This window comes from Ambystoma mexicanum, chromosome 8 (assembly GCF_040938575.1).
Source record: "Ambystoma mexicanum isolate Mex_15411 chromosome 8, UKY_AmexF1_1, whole genome shotgun sequence".
NCBI classification, from domain to species: Eukaryota; Metazoa; Chordata; class Amphibia; order Caudata; family Ambystomatidae; genus Ambystoma; species Ambystoma mexicanum.
Genome location: NC_090929.1, coordinates 1,282,109,557 through 1,282,125,458, shown reverse-complemented (window position 1 = coordinate 1,282,125,458; position 15,902 = coordinate 1,282,109,557). Strand labels below are relative to the sequence as shown.

Genomic DNA, 15,902 nt, shown 5'->3' with positions numbered 1-15,902 from the left:
GGGACTGTGCCAGCAATTTGTTAAGCATGTATCACACAAAATATGTTTATTTGGCCCCCTTAACAACAATACTGAATTCTCATTGATCAAATACTATTCTGATGTGATTACTAACGCTCTTACCATCTTTAGCAAAAGGTATACTAAGAGGGATCATCATCACCCGTTTGACTCCACTTGCAAACTTTTAAAAAGAGAGAAAAATAAGGCACTCAGACAACGTAAAACATCAGGCTTAGGAGCATTGCACGGTCGTGTTATGCGGTTGCAAATTATGAAGTTATTTAAGCGGAATCTAAGACATGCTCGAATTCTCAAGTATAATAGGCAGAATTGCGACCTTATAAGAGCTATTTCATCACATGATACTAGAACAATATGGCGTACTATCAAAAGTGACGATAAAAGTACTCCACTGGCAACGTCTTTCTGTATATCTGACCGAGTATGGTGTGACTATATTACAGCGAAGTTCCTTGTTCCTACGAGATTTGAGTCTATGCCAAATATACAGCTGTGTTACAGCAGGATCGCCCATCTAGAATGGTCACTGGAAGATCTTAAATAGGCAATTTAAAAAATATCTTACTCCAAAGCAGCAGGACCTGATGGTCTTTCTCCTTGCCTCTATGAAGCTGACCCGGAGTTTTGGGTGGGAATTTTGAAAACTAAATTTGACTTTATTATTACTACTGGTCATATTCCCCCCTCATGGACCTCAGCGAATATTGTCCCAATATTTAAAAAGGGCGATCCTTCTCTTCCACAGAATTACAGGCCAATCTCTTTGATTGACACAGACGCAAAATTGTTCGCCATTCTTTTGTTACATGACCTTGAAAAGTTTATTGAGGAAAACAAACTTAACTCAAAATACCAAACAGGCTTTAGAAAGGGCATGAGTACCTCCTTGAATGCGGTTATCATGTCACATTTGATTGCTGGCACTAAAGGAAAGAATTTGCATTCTGCATACATAGCCATGATAGATATGTCATCGGCTTTTGACAATGTTGTACGAAATCTCCTGTGGGATAAAATGAGGACTATGGGAATCCAAACAGTATTACTTTATTGGTTTATCAAACTCCACACTAACACCTCCTACAAAATAAAAATGTCTGCAGACGGAAGAACAACTGATCCCATTAGTACATTTTTTGGTTTTAAGCAAGGCTGCAATTTAGCAGCAACCTTTTTTAATTTATATCTTTCTGCCCTTGATAAGGTATGGGATCATAGCAATCTGTTCTCTGTTAAAACTGGTTCGTTACGGGTGAAATGGCTCGCGTTTGCAGATGACATCATTATTTTCGACCCTACACCGGCCGGGTTACAAACTAAGCTATTGCTTTTTGAAGAATTTGCAGTGGCTCATAATCTGACCCCAAATCCCGCAAAAACCGCGATTTTGAAATTCGGTAAGAAACAAAACAGTAAGGGTTTTAAATGGGAGATTATGAAAACGCAAATCCCATGTACTTCCAGCGCGATCTATTTGGGATACAATCTCACCACTCAAAATTCTATTAATGCATGGACAGAATTGATTAAAAACAAGACCTGTCCTCTTTTATCCCAGTTAAAAAGGATTTATTTAAAATATTGCAATTTTTCATGAATTCCCATGATTGAGTTCTTAACGCTAAAAATAGAAAGTGTCATTTTGTATTCCTTGGATATGTGCCTGTGTGATATGAGTACAATTCTTGATTCCACGCAGGGTTCATTGATAAAATCTGCTATGCACCTCCCTATGCGCACACCTAACGCAGTAATACGCCATGAGTTTGGCCTGGTTGCATTATCTACATGTTGGAGCTGGCGCCAGCTATCCCGTTATGTAAATATTCACTTTCCACCTAGAAACTCTTTGTACGAAGATCTGAAATGTATGTTGGATTCATCCACCTCAGCCTCCTTTAACAAATACCATCTTAGTATGCAGCATCTTTTATATTCTTTACGTATTACTATAGAAGATGTATATCTGCGCCCAGGTTTTGCAAAAAGGAAGCTCTTTGAGCAGTATTGGCTGCTTACAATTGAAAGAATATCAGCATACAATATGTACAAAGAGTATAGTTCTTTTCTTAAACAACGTATCCCTAGATTTGATCATGTTATTTTATTCCCATGCAACTACACCAGACAAGCATATATGAGGTACAGACTGAACCTATATCATACTAGAGAAAGAACTGCTATTTGGATCAACAAAGGGGAACCTAAAGTAACTAAATGCCGTTTCCCCTTATGTAAAGCACCAATGGAGTCCATGAAACATCTTATTCTCGAATGCCCACACTTCAAATCAATGAGGTCTAATCGAATCGTGAAATTTTAAAACATTGATTTTGGAGATTGTTTGCAATTTCTTTGGGCACGAATGATGCAAGGTATGCATAAACGCATAAACCCCTGGTATTTGAATTGGTTAGCCTAAGTAAGTAGATTGAAAATGAGCTGCTAAGTTTTAAGAATTAGAGGACACAAAGTGTTAGATTTGATATCCTCCATCTTAAATTGTGTCATAAGAAGCTGTCAATTTTGTTTCTAAATGTAAATGTAAATATTTTATTGTTCTTTTAAATTTTGTTTTGTAAAGGTTCTACATTTTTGTATTTGAACTATAAACAAATAAATCATTTTTTAAAAAAAAAAACAAACACTTTGGCCTGTGCAATTCTGTACCAGTATGAGGCAAGGATTCTATTTAATAGTGCTTAAGCTTACAAAAGCAACATGCTGCAAAAGTGCTTATGAGAGGATCTATTGGATGTAACTAACTAGCACCTTTTCTTTCTTACAATAACAATGAAGTTTTGGGTAGTTAAGTTACCCTCATTTTCTTCTTTTGATTTTCTCTACCTTTTAGGTATCAATGCAAATGTTTAAGTTGTTCTAGCAATGAGGCTTGGCAATATGGTTCAGATATCTGACTATCTATAGGTTTTGAGACATAATAAGTATATGTTTGGTCAATTAAGGTTCTTATTTTAGTTTCACAGTAATCACTTGTTAAATTTCCCTACTGTTTATCTAAAATTCAAATGGTGTGTCAATGTTTCTTTCTCCTTTGATTTTCATTTTTGTATGTTGTTTTTGTCATCATCTGTTTCAATATTATTCATATCTGGTCATTTTTTCTCAACTTCTCTTGTCTTTCTTTTTTTTCAACATCAGGAAATACTTAACAGGAATATGTTTTCATGTATATGGATGAATAACTTTACTTTGCCTCCTCAAGGGCGAAACTAAAGGCCATGCAGTCGGCATAGCATATGATCTCTATGTTGGAGGACAGATGTTAAACCTCTCACCTACTACTGACACACACACAGTGCATGAATTAAATGATTAGTGTGTTGAAATTCTGTCTAATAAGGATGGATCTTTGTTTTCATAATTAATATTTATAGTAAGAATATAAAACATCACAATGTATTGTTGTAGGTAATTTCAATCTGAGGAGCGCGTGCATTGGGGATATGACAAATCTTTTGCATTTCAGTTGCACCATAAGTGCATTCACTTTTAAAACTCAACTGTCAATAGAAAAGGAAAATGTCTTCTCACTTGGGACTCAATTTAACTGGGAGATACCGGGCATTATATTTAAAACTGCCCCTATACCATTGACAATCTAGATGTTTTAGTTAGGCCTCTTACCTATCAGGTGCCCCCAGGGGTTCGAAGGGAACTGGCCCGCTACCTCTGTTACTGTCTCAGCTGGGAATGGTAAATCCAAAGCGTAACCACAACAAATGTTGAATCCTGCTGTCTTTCACCAAGAAATACAAGTAGGAAACCAGATTGTAAAGGCAGATACAAGGTGTGTGTCCATACAGGTATGCAGAAATGGGTTGGGAAACCATTGCTGTGTCCTTGTGCCAAAATGAGGGTTCCCGAATACAGAAACCCCAGGGATTTTATAGGGCTATACACAAAGAGCCTCATACAGAAAGTTAAAACAATACATTTAGTAGGTTACCTTAACAATGAACTTCCTAATGTTACATCCCTGTTCTTGGACCGGATGGCTTTACAGCACCATTAAGGACCTGACATTTCTTCTTGGAGTATCCACGTAATACAGACTACCACATCTAGCAGAACTTTCCACAACATTTAACAGTGCATAACCCAACAACTAGACCCAAGTGATTCTCTGTTCTGATTCTCAGGCAGTAAAACCTGCCATCAGTGAGGATGCAGTGCTGGTAACCGGGCCTTCCTGTACCGTGGCCAGTGCCTGAAGCAATATACAATGCTTTATGGGCCCTTGGCTGTGTGCCATTCAATCAGCTTTCTTTACTCACCACCTTCCTAATTATAGCTGTGGCTCACCACTTAATTTCTAAACATGGCTGTGGATCCGCACATTCCATGGCTCATGTAGTTCCAGGATCATACACAGAACCAAAATACCCACTGTTTCAACAATGGTAAATGAGATGTGAGTTGTTGATTGGTTGAGATGAGATAGGAAGGTCTGAAATGGAAGGCTATGCCTTAGTAGTTTTCAGGTGAAAACCGTTTTTAAACAACAGTGACAATCTGGTAGGTTGTCATTAACTTCTCGTCGATTTCTCGCAGTATGCTTTTTGCTACCGTGGACAGTCTGGGGCACTCACCTAGTTTGTGTGTCCAGAGATTTCATGAGCAAGTTTCACGATGATTGCCCAGCACTAAACTCTCAGGTTTAGTGTGATCTATCTTGAGGATACTATTTCACAACCACAGATCAACTTTCCCGTCTGCAGTCATCAAATATTTCTGATGAAATTGGGTTAGTGAAAATTTGCTCAATATCGTCAGCATAATTATATAATATGAAACGTAAAGTGTTGCTATGCTGAAAGGAATGTTCATGAGAAAATTACATGTATGGTAGATTGTTTAATGTTGGAGAGCAGGAATGTATGTGCATGTCACCACTTATTCTAAACCACAAGCAATGCATTTTGATACATTTTCATCAATCAACTTAAAATATATTATTCAACACATTACAAGCTGTTTCGGGTTGTGTTATTTCCAAATTATCAGATTCTACAATTATTTAATATTTTATAACACAATTAATACTGGAGACCAGTCTCTAAGCACAAGAACAGGATTCAAACCTTTGCTGCTCTGAGTTCATGTATTGCCCCTGAGGTATCCTCCAATTCAATTATTGTATACTTCAAAAACTGGATGTTATTCTTGCACCACAGTGAATAAGAGCTCAGATTCTTATGTAGGTGATGGTGTAACAACCACAAGGGACGAGCAAACTGGTTTTTGCAAAACTCAAACCATTCGAATTTTGGGTGGTGTGCGTCCCACAAACATTTAGAACTTTTCAGGAGTTTCATCCAAAAAGTTTGAGTTTACTCAGTGCTAAGCAATGTAGGCACCTGAGACGGATGGTAGGCTCCTGGCACCCACCAACGGGCCCTGTAACATGCTCTGCTTTCCTGCTAGGTATTGGCAGACCCCTGCATGGAATTGGGTAATGTTTGAGATTTGTCGGGTTCGGGTTCCAGCTATTTTGCGCTGGAAAAAGAAATCATGCATAAAAAGGAGTCAACACTTATTCACCTGCCTGGGAGTTGATAGGGGAGGGGGAGGAAGGCACTGAAGAGCTGAGTAGGGGTCCAGGGTCGCTGGTTAGCATCCTCAAATGTAACCCACAACATGTTGTGGTCCACTAAACATTTGACCCATGACATTGAAATATCACAGACCACTTTAGGGTAGTTACACACCTCCGGTAAACCATATATTACCCTGAGTAAAATACCCCTTACCAAATGTTATTTTTGTGACCTTATTAAGGAACGTCTGCCTTTAGCCTTGTTTCTGTTTTTCATCACGAAACTCCTTGTTGATTTGCAGATCATTATAATACACAGCAGTAGTACTTCATCCCATTCAGTACATTCTACTTTTGACATCCCAATTCACCTATAATAAGAAAAAGATGTGTTTTTTAATGTGGCAATATCTGCAGCTAGAGCCAGCACATAGTGTGGGTGGCAGAACCTTCTGCAGAATTCCAACTCCACTAAAACACTTCCCTTTTCCTGAACTAACCTTTTCTGGTAATCATGATAGAGTGTGCATTTAGTTGGGAATGTTACCACTTTTTTTAAACAACATAGATGAATTGCAAATTCATTTTTAATAAACTGGAAAATATCTCATGGCAACAAATGACAAGTTGGCCGTTATCATTCAGACAATATGTAATATTTGCATCCAGATTTCTCCATCCACACCTTCATGAAAAACAAGCGCAAAAACAACAAAATGTACAAAGATACAATTTATCTAAAAACAACCATAACAAAAATATATACAAAACAGAGTCCAATACAACCTTTATAGAATGCCAAAATCTATCAAAAGTGCAGCTTTTACAAATTCATGAATGTCACAATAAACCTCATGCCAACACAACTCAGGGAAAAGGTCATGGCATCAGCACAGGTCCTTAGGGTATTGAAAATAAAAGAGGCCCTTAGCCATTTTCTTCGGTACATATGCAACAGATTCTTCAACTGACCTACACTGCAGGGTCATTTCAGGTTAACACCTAACCATTTCATCCTTGCTGCCTTGCAAACACATGCAAGTGAATTAATAAAATAGGCAAATAAATCAAATGGATCCTATACAGTTCAGTGAATTAAGTTGTTGTAGCATAAAACGGCAAGTAAGAAACATTTTGTATCCTTTACCATTCCACCTGACTCTCCAGGTGCACTGCTGTAGTCCGAAGCTTTACCTTAAATTGGTTAAGCACGTGGTGTTCCAAAAAGATACTGCATGAAACTCCCCACTTAAGCAGTGGCGTACATCGGTGTATGTATGCAGAATGCACAGGTTCTAAAGTTCCTGTTCATATCAACAGCCCAAAGATCACTTGTCCCATCGTGAGGAAAATACCATGAATAATAGGGAATAAAGGTGTGACCTTGCATTATAATGAATACAATACACCCCCAACATACCTCAAAGGCTTGGGATTCTATATTTGGTCTCAGGAATCCTCAGTAATTTGCACTATCCGCATAACATAGCGTAGACAACACTTTATGCCAAACATTTCAGTCATTTTTATTCATGCCATTCTGATTGCCTGGACACATTAATGTCATGGCCCCTGAACATATATGTTCTTGTTCGTGCCATTAAATTGAGAGTAACCAGGCACCTGACTGACCTTTATCGATTTATGTTTAAAGGAAAAGAGAAGCAGGTGATTGATGAGATTCAGACTGAACCTACAACAGATGAGTCAACCGATGACACAGACTTCAGTGACCTTCTATCATCTGTCAGCTTCGAGAAGGACGACATCAAGGAATCCCTTGAACCCACAAACAGAAAAGAAGATGACCTAGTGGACAGTCCTGGTTTGCAAACCAAACATTACTGCCTCGGCTCAGGGTTGACTGAGCTAGATGACAATCGGGGCCTTGTCAAAGAACCAGTTGGAAGCCGCTCTGTGACGTCTCCTGTTCCTTCCGATTTGTCTAGATTATGTCCCGGGTGGAGCAGTGCTTTCTATGGTGCTCGAACTTTTAATCCAGCAGTTCAAAGATATATGAAAAACCTTGGGAGGCAGACACAAAATGACCCACAAGATTTTGAGCCCAAAAGACTGGTGAGTTGTTTGCTTTTGTCTTTAAATATGTATAGTCATGATATGTTATACGTTTACCGTGATCACACAGACCACAGTTAGTTTGTGGTCTTCTAAGTAGACTGTTTTAATTTGACTTTTTATTTAGTTTTTTATGTGCGTGTGTGTGTAGGGGTAGTATGGGGAAGGGGTGGAGTAGGAACAGAAGTACGGAGGGGACTCTACATTAAAATAAAAGTCGACTTACAAGTGTCGAACTAGAAGATCACAAACTAACTGTGGCCAAGAAAATAATGTAAACCTATTTTTTAGCTACAAGAAAATAGTTGCTATTTAAGGAACTACGCAGTGTGGAAATGTCTTAATGCCATTCAATAAGTGTTTGTTTTTTTGTTGTTGTCAGAAAATATCTTTGTATCAAACGTGTGATTGTAATTATGTGAAATGGTCAGATGTTACATAACTATTTCCATGATCAATGGTATTTTTCAGATGTTAAAATGATTTCTGTTTCTGTTTAAACAAATCACGCTAGTACAAAGAGAAAATACGTTAAAACATTGCCAGTGCTTAGTGTAGGTGGTAGAATGATATTAATAGTTTAGCAAACTTTGACACCTACCCCATGTTCAGTCTGTGTGCTTACCAAGGAAAAGTATGCTCTGAGCCTCACTTTATTGGCAGCGCATCCCCTTCACTTGTGCCAAAAAAAGTTATGAGAATATGGCCGTATGTTTACTTGACATAAAAGTGTGTAACTATCAAAATCCCAATGACTCAAATGGAATCCCTTATGTCACCAGGTACATGTCTCTGGAAGTTCATCTTAACAGGGCAAGGCAGAACTTGGAAAAGCAGTTTTAACTGAAAGGGGTTTCAAACTGCATAAATGTGTCTCTTCCTGAAAGACCAATGTTTGTGTGTTAATGGATGAACTCCCATCCTGCCCGTTTAGTTGCATATCTGTGTGTGCACATAATGCTCATGTGCACTGCAATTTGCCTCCGCCCATACTGCTGTGCTCGCTGTTGCACATGCCCACATCCACAATTCAATTTGCAAAGCATGCAATACCATAATTAGAGTTTGTGGCTGCAGTTGCATTTGGCACGATAGAAATGCGTTCGGAACCAGGCCCATGGTCTTCCACCTTGGCCTGCTCATGGAATTACTTAGTCATACGGCTAAGGAGGGTAGTTCACCTATGAGCAAACATGATAGAAGCCTGAATGTTTTCAGCGGTGTTCACTTGACACTTTAAATGGCTGTTGGGAGAGCAAGTAGCGCCTAGTGAACCTGGTTTTCAGAATATACTTTATTTAAATATGTATGACATGGTTCAAATAGTTAAATAGTTGGAGAAACCAGATTGTCCACGATCTGGGATCTAGTTCTGCTTTAACAAATTCCACAAGTATAGCACTGTGCATTCCCCAAATTCTCTCTTCCTTGTTTCCCACGTTTCTAAATAGCCAGCAGAAGTGGCCCGCTCATTTGTTGATAAAACCTCGATTCGTAAACTCAATTCTTCCCCCATTGAGAACAAAATCATCTCCAACCTCGAGAAGATATTTAAGCATGGTTGTTTCGTTTACACCGCTTGCCCGTTAAATAAACTCTCTGAGGTCAGTGTAGTAGAAAAGCATAAATTGTATCACTACATCCCCAGCACTTCTCAGGACTAAGACACTTTAAGAAGACAATACCATCACTTCTTAGTGCGGCCGCCAAGGTTTAAATGTGACTCCCCCAGCACTTCTCTCAAGATCATCTTTACTTTTGTGGGGAACCTCCCAGCGATCAGACCCACAAAATACAACCCACTAGGGAAAAAGTCTAGGTGCATCCGCTTTTGAGAAAGACAAGAACTTTATTTTGTATACAAAAGAATAAGGTGACAGGGTATTACAAATCTACTGCCAAAGAGCTCTCTGATGACTTTCCTACAAGATTCAGATTATAAACACAAAAATTGTCACTCATGGATCATTCGATATACAGTGTTAATCCCCCACCCTCATTGGCTGCGGCCTATATACATACTAATAATTACATATAGCCCACCCTCCAATTGGTTACGCAATCTTCTCTCTTATCTTCTCCACACGTGGGAACGTCCTCATCCATTGTGGAATACTAGAAAGCAATTGGTTAACATCAGCTGGCACCACCCTACCTTTGATCCTACCCATGTGATATACACCCAGTTATCAGCAGGAACTCAGTGGGCAACTTCGAGCTCAGCATGGTCCTGGCGGACAAAGCAGTCATTTTCTCACCCCAGACACGTCAGCGTCCTATCATGCCCTCCCCACTATATATGCATCATTCTTAGCTGTCCTTGGCACAAACACATAGATCATGATTTCCCCTTTATCAGTTCCTCTCCCTAAGAGTGAACGTAGTGTCCCACTAATCAATCCAGTTCACAATGGATTTAGAGCCCAGTTCCCTGCACATCTGGTAGTTCAAATAAAGTGACCATCATTCTGGGGATGCAGGTATCTTAAATCTTGGTTTGTGTTTTGGCATCCCAAAACCTCTGCCTTTGTGCCCAGGAATACGACCTTGGTACTAGGCTGCAATCCTATGCTTCTTCGGCTGCACACATTCCTACCTAATTAGTTCAAATGCCTAATTGATGTGGGGGCATATTTGTGTTCTTTGCCACGCCCATGAATCAGGATGCAATGCTTCTTGTTCTGTGTTTCTGTGAAAACGTGGCCTGGAGGATTCAGGCCTACTCGTAGATGCGGTGTTAGTTTGTGTTAGGACCGTTGTGTATATATGTATACTACATCCTACATAGTTCAATTGTTTATGATTTCCTACTCGTGCCAATTGTCTCCACCCATAACACACCTCCCACCCCCTACACCGCCTCATACTCATTTCGACATTTTAATATATGTTTTGCAATCTAAATCGTCTATGAAGGGCAGTGGTCTGGATTTGCATCCCAACATTCCCCCATTTAGTTAATCCTTCATTAACTCACTTATCTCTTTCTCTGTGTTGATGTGCTTCATCCTTAGGAACCCATGGCCTACATAAGTGAAGCAAAATACCTCCGTCTCATGCATACTTTTCCGGGGTACATATAAGATATATGCAATCCTGATCACCTGCTAAATCTACCCAGTGCTCAGTGTAGTTCTCAGGATCTGGTGGGGGTGATTTTGTTGTCCCTGGGGGTTGAAGGGGTAGTTCAATTCTGACCATACGTGGCTTACTCAAATCCTCAGTTTGAGCCTGCCCTTGCCCCAATAGCAACCATCGTGTTCACGCTGGTCAGGATAGTCTTGACACAGCATCAAAGCATCATCTGGCACATACAAAACACCACCGACAGGACCACCACCATCTGGACCAGTAGCTTCACCAGTGCCCCAAGTCAGGATAGTGCCCATGAGAATATTGTGTCGAACTAATCTCCAGGTTGCACGCCTGCTTTGTTCTCCATTTCAGTCTTCAACTTGTGCAAGGACCCTATGAAATGTGTCAGGGACTCGTTCTACATGTCATTTTGGGGTATGTAATTGCACCATGACAACCCGATCTTCTTGCACATGCCCACTTCCATCACTGTTAGGAGATCTAGAATTTATCTATTTTGAAGCGTCATCAACAGGATCGCCCTTAGTTCGCTTATGATTGCATTAAGGCCTTGTGGGTGTCACTCGCCAATTGGATCACCTCCCACCTAACAATCTGTAGCCACTTGCTGCAGCCTAGATTCCTGGAGTGATGAGAGAGGCAAAGAATACTTATGTTTTGGTGCACAACTCATACTTATCTGGGATTGATTTAAGCAGCTTGCACGATTCTACCGACAGATAGTTCAATCTCTTCCTTCTCAACTTCAATGACTGCTTGTTCTTCTTTGCCTGGGGGGTTTGGAAAGATGGTGAAATTGACTCCACCACCTCACGTTCAGATGCTATTGTCAAGTGCACTTCTCGCACTACCAGGATATCTGAGTGCAGGGTTGTCAATGCACAGGTGCCTCGTTAAAAGGGTGGAAGGGGCGGTATGCATGTTGACTGCATACCCAGTACTTATTAATCAATGCTGCTGTTCCTTTTGTAAGATCTGGAATGAACAATGGGCCTCATTATGTCTTTGGTGGTAGCCATGGCGCTATTTGCGCCATGGCTGCCTTCAAAATCGTGTCCGGGTCCGGTCTGGTGGAGAGGGGACTTACCGGGACATTCCACCCTAGGCGGACCCAGTAAATCCCCATTCCAAATGCCATTCCCCATTCCCATTTGAGCCCCCATAGGGCTCAATGGGAAGGGAGAAGGCGCTAATAATGGGCCCGCTAATTGCGGGCCCGTTATTAGCTCCAAGGTCCCTTAACGGGACCTGTAAAGAACGTGTGGTCAGACCACACGTTCTTTACGGTTCCCGCTAAGGGACCTCGGAATTGGGTGGTAAGGGATTGCCGGCACCGGTCTCCTTAACGGTGCCCGGTATCCCTTAACGCCGACCTCGGAATGAGGCCCAATGGGCCTCAATACACGGTAGGCGGTAAGGGTTTACCGGTACCGGTAAGGGCACCGGTACCGGTAAACCCTTACCGCCTTACTACGAGGTCCCTTTGCGGGACCCGACCTTAACGGCTGGTGTAGACCAGCCATTAAAGTTGGGGCCCGCAAAGGGACCTTGGTGCTAATTACGGTACCGCAATTTGCAGTACCGTAATTAGCTCCTTCCCCATTCCCATTCCCATTGAGCCCTATGGGGCAAAAATGGTAATGGGCAAGGTCCATGGAGAAAGGGGGAATTGCCGCCCCGCCAACCTTCGAATGGGGTGGTAATTCCCCTTTTCTCCATGGTGGTACCGGTATGTACCGGTGGCAACCATGGTGCTAATAGCACCATGCTTTACCGCATTATGTGTAATGAGGCCCAATGTCTTATTGCACTTAGTGTGAGTGCCTACTGGAACAGTTCCATGCCCTTGAAAACAAAACTGGTATCCACCCCATGATTGCACTTTTACTGGTGTTTCACCTGCTTAAATCCATGTTAGTTTTGATATGTGTGCAAACCATATCTTGAAAAGATTCTTATTAATATTCCATATGACTTATTATCCGAATCTGCCAATGCCCCTGCTGCAAAGCTCACCACCGCCTTCTCCTATCTGTTTGATATGAACAATACTCCATCCAATTTCAACATTGAGGGGCACTGTTATCCTTTGCACACTTCTCTTCATCTTTGTCCATTAGAACAACGTGTACTTTGTGCCCCTGGAATAGACTTCAAAACCTGACACAGCACTTAGTGCACCAGACACTGGGCCACAAGGGTGATATCTCCTGAGGTACTAACATTTTGGGTGCTACTGATGTGTGGGGGATGAGGAATCAGACATAACAACTCCTGTTGTACCTCTATTTCCCCTCTGAGTTCATATAACTATACCACATATTGTTAAACTCTGGGTGGTGCACGTTGGACATTGTATCAAACAGTACTTCTTTGTACTGGTCATACTCCTTTTCTTCCTCCAAACCCCTTTTCACTCGTATTTTTAAATCCCATAATAAAGTTTCCTGTATCTTCATTCGCTTAAAATTTACTACTGTGGTTAGATATTCATAATTTGGTGTTGTACCTTAAAACTAATTGTCAAAAACTCAAACATATGTACATTGCTTTAAGGTACTACTACTACATTCCCACCAACCTAATGGCTTCCCCATACAACAGCACTAAATATTTAAATAAAACATTCTAAGGCAAACCCACACATAAGCAGATACAACATGGTACTGAAATTAGGCACAGCATACACATGTTTTATATTGTTCCACAATCTATGCATTTGAATAAACACGATGCAGTATAAACACTCAATAATATTAAATAAAACCAAAACATTTCTTGAAAAATCAAAAAGATGAAAGACAAACAAATAATACAACTGATACTGCTGTAAGTTGTTAAACAAAACTTGAATTTTCAAACAGGGACTGTGATTTAGAAGCACTCTGTCAAAATGCTTACAGGTGGGGGCACAGTTTGGGGTGCTTTTCGAACATGAGACAAGTGCACCCAATAATGCAGTTCCTTTACTATAACAGCAAGGGGAGTAGCATATACTACAGTGTAAGGACCATTGTAATGGGGTTCACTCTACCTGCGCATGCCATTTTTATATAAACTTTATCATTGGGAAACAATTGCAATGGTGGTGACCTTGCTGATTCCGATGTAGCACTGTTGTCGATGTCTTCCATTCACCGTGGAGCAATCTGTTGAGAAAGGTATTTAATACACTTTACTCTGTTAAATACAACCGGAATTCCACCCCCCGGATCAACGCAGCCCTATGAGCATCTGAAGCACTCCGCACAGAAGTTAGTGGTGTGTGCATACATCTCCCCATCACAATTTTATGAGGGGAGATGTGATGGTCCTTACAGGGGTGGGTACATAAACTGAACAAGGCCAGTGGGAGACAATGCACCAAGTTCTTTTTCAGTGTTGCCCACAACTTGGACAGTTTTGTTTTGAGCAGACCATTCATTTCTACAATCCTGTTGGCCTGAGGGTGATAAATGGAACACAGCGTGTGCTTCATTCCTAAAAGAGCTGCAATTTCTTCATTTGAGCAGACCGTTCATTTCTACAACCCTGTTGGCCTAAGGGTGATAAATGGAACACAGCGTGTGCTTTAGTCGTAAAATTGCTGACATTTCTTTAAACAACTCATTAAAGAAGTGGATGCGATTGTCGCTCCTAAGGGTATTGCACAGTCTGCATCGGGGAAACACTTCTCTCACCAACAACTTGGCAGCTGATTTGGCATCAGGATGTGCACACGGACCAGCCTCAATCCAATGGGAAAAAGGACAAACAACAAATATCAAGTAATACAAAGAATTACACCTCCCTCCCATGTCAGCAAAATCAATGTGCAATTCACGAAATGGATCAATAGGGTGTGGCAAAGTGCCTTTTAATCACTTCAAGGTTTGTCCTGTGCTATAGGTCTGGCACACTTGGATGTAAACAGGGATAACAATTCCTGGATATTGGGTACCTACCAATCTTCTTCAATATCTGCAGCAATATGTTGTTTTGATACGTGGGCGGGATAGTGGAGCTGGTCGAAAGCCACGGAGTGAATGCTTCAGTCATCACAACCTTCCCTGTGCTCATCTGTCTCCACACCAAGTCAGTTGGGGATTGTGCACACCGTCTTTTTTGCCACACTAACCTGTCACTTTGTGGGGCCTGTCTTTGTGTTTCAATAGTTTTTGTAACAGGGACGCCCATGTAAGGGCACCTGAAACTGTAACTGCATGTTCACAAACACTGGATGCTCAGATATGTCTGGTACTGGCAGATAAGCAGCCTGCGTCGCCACAGTGTCTGCTGCTTCGTTCCCGAGGGAGACGAAGTCCACGCCACTTGTTTCGGTGGCCCACTTTACTATTGTGGCAAGCATAAGTTGTGCAAGTGCAGCAATCAGTCTGTCTAACAAAGCAGCATGCTGTAAAGGGCATCCATCTGCTCTACGAAACCCTCTTCTTATCCATCTCGACAGTCCCAAATGAACAGCTGTCATGATGTACGCGGAGTCAGTAATAAATTGTTACTGGGCACCCCTTTGCTGCCACAAGCGCTTCAATGAGGGCGATCAGTTCTGCTGCTTGTGCCGAATAATGTCCTGGCAGCCTCCGCTGCAAAACAACCTCATATTCTCCATCAACCAGATGCACCAATGCTGCTCCAGTATCTCTCTGACCTGTCTCCTCTCAATAGTGGAAAACCTGTCAACAAAGTACACTTCTCCTTCATCTAATGCATAGTTACGTGCCTTAGGAAGATCATCCTCTGGACTGTCATATGTGACACAGTCATGCACCTTGTCATCTTCAGTGATAGGTCCAGTCAAAAAAGTAGCTGGGTTCACTCTCTCACACCGAACAATGTGAATAGAAGGGTTTGAAACTATTACTTCACATGCAGAAGCCCTTTGTGTAGTCAGGGTGGATTTGGACTCTATTATCTCAGAAACTGCATGCTCCACGTACAATATTAATGAGTATCCCATGACGATAGTTGCAGACTTCTCAATAGCAAAGCCATTAGCAGCCAACGCTTGTTTGCATGGGAACTGCATTTGCGTAACAGAAGCTAGCATACCACTGTAATAGGCCAAAGGTGTCGCCTCATGTTGCTTGCGTTGTGTCATTTTTCAAGTCCACTACACTGAAATAGGTGTCCTCAACAGGTATATTGC

The 15,902-nt window shown here is 41.2% G+C and overlaps 1 protein-coding gene across 1 annotated transcript in view; it reads left to right on the top strand.

The window, feature by feature from the left end:
- KNDC1 (kinase non-catalytic C-lobe domain containing 1) overlaps positions 1-15,902 on the top strand; it is an 895,433-nt gene that overhangs the window by 521,876 nt on the left and 357,655 nt on the right. Inside the window, exon 17 of the mRNA XM_069611402.1 lies at positions 7,239-7,660. Within this exon, the coding sequence (XP_069467503.1) occupies positions 7,239-7,660 (422 nt within the window). The remainder of the gene's footprint in view (positions 1-7,238; positions 7,661-15,902) is intronic.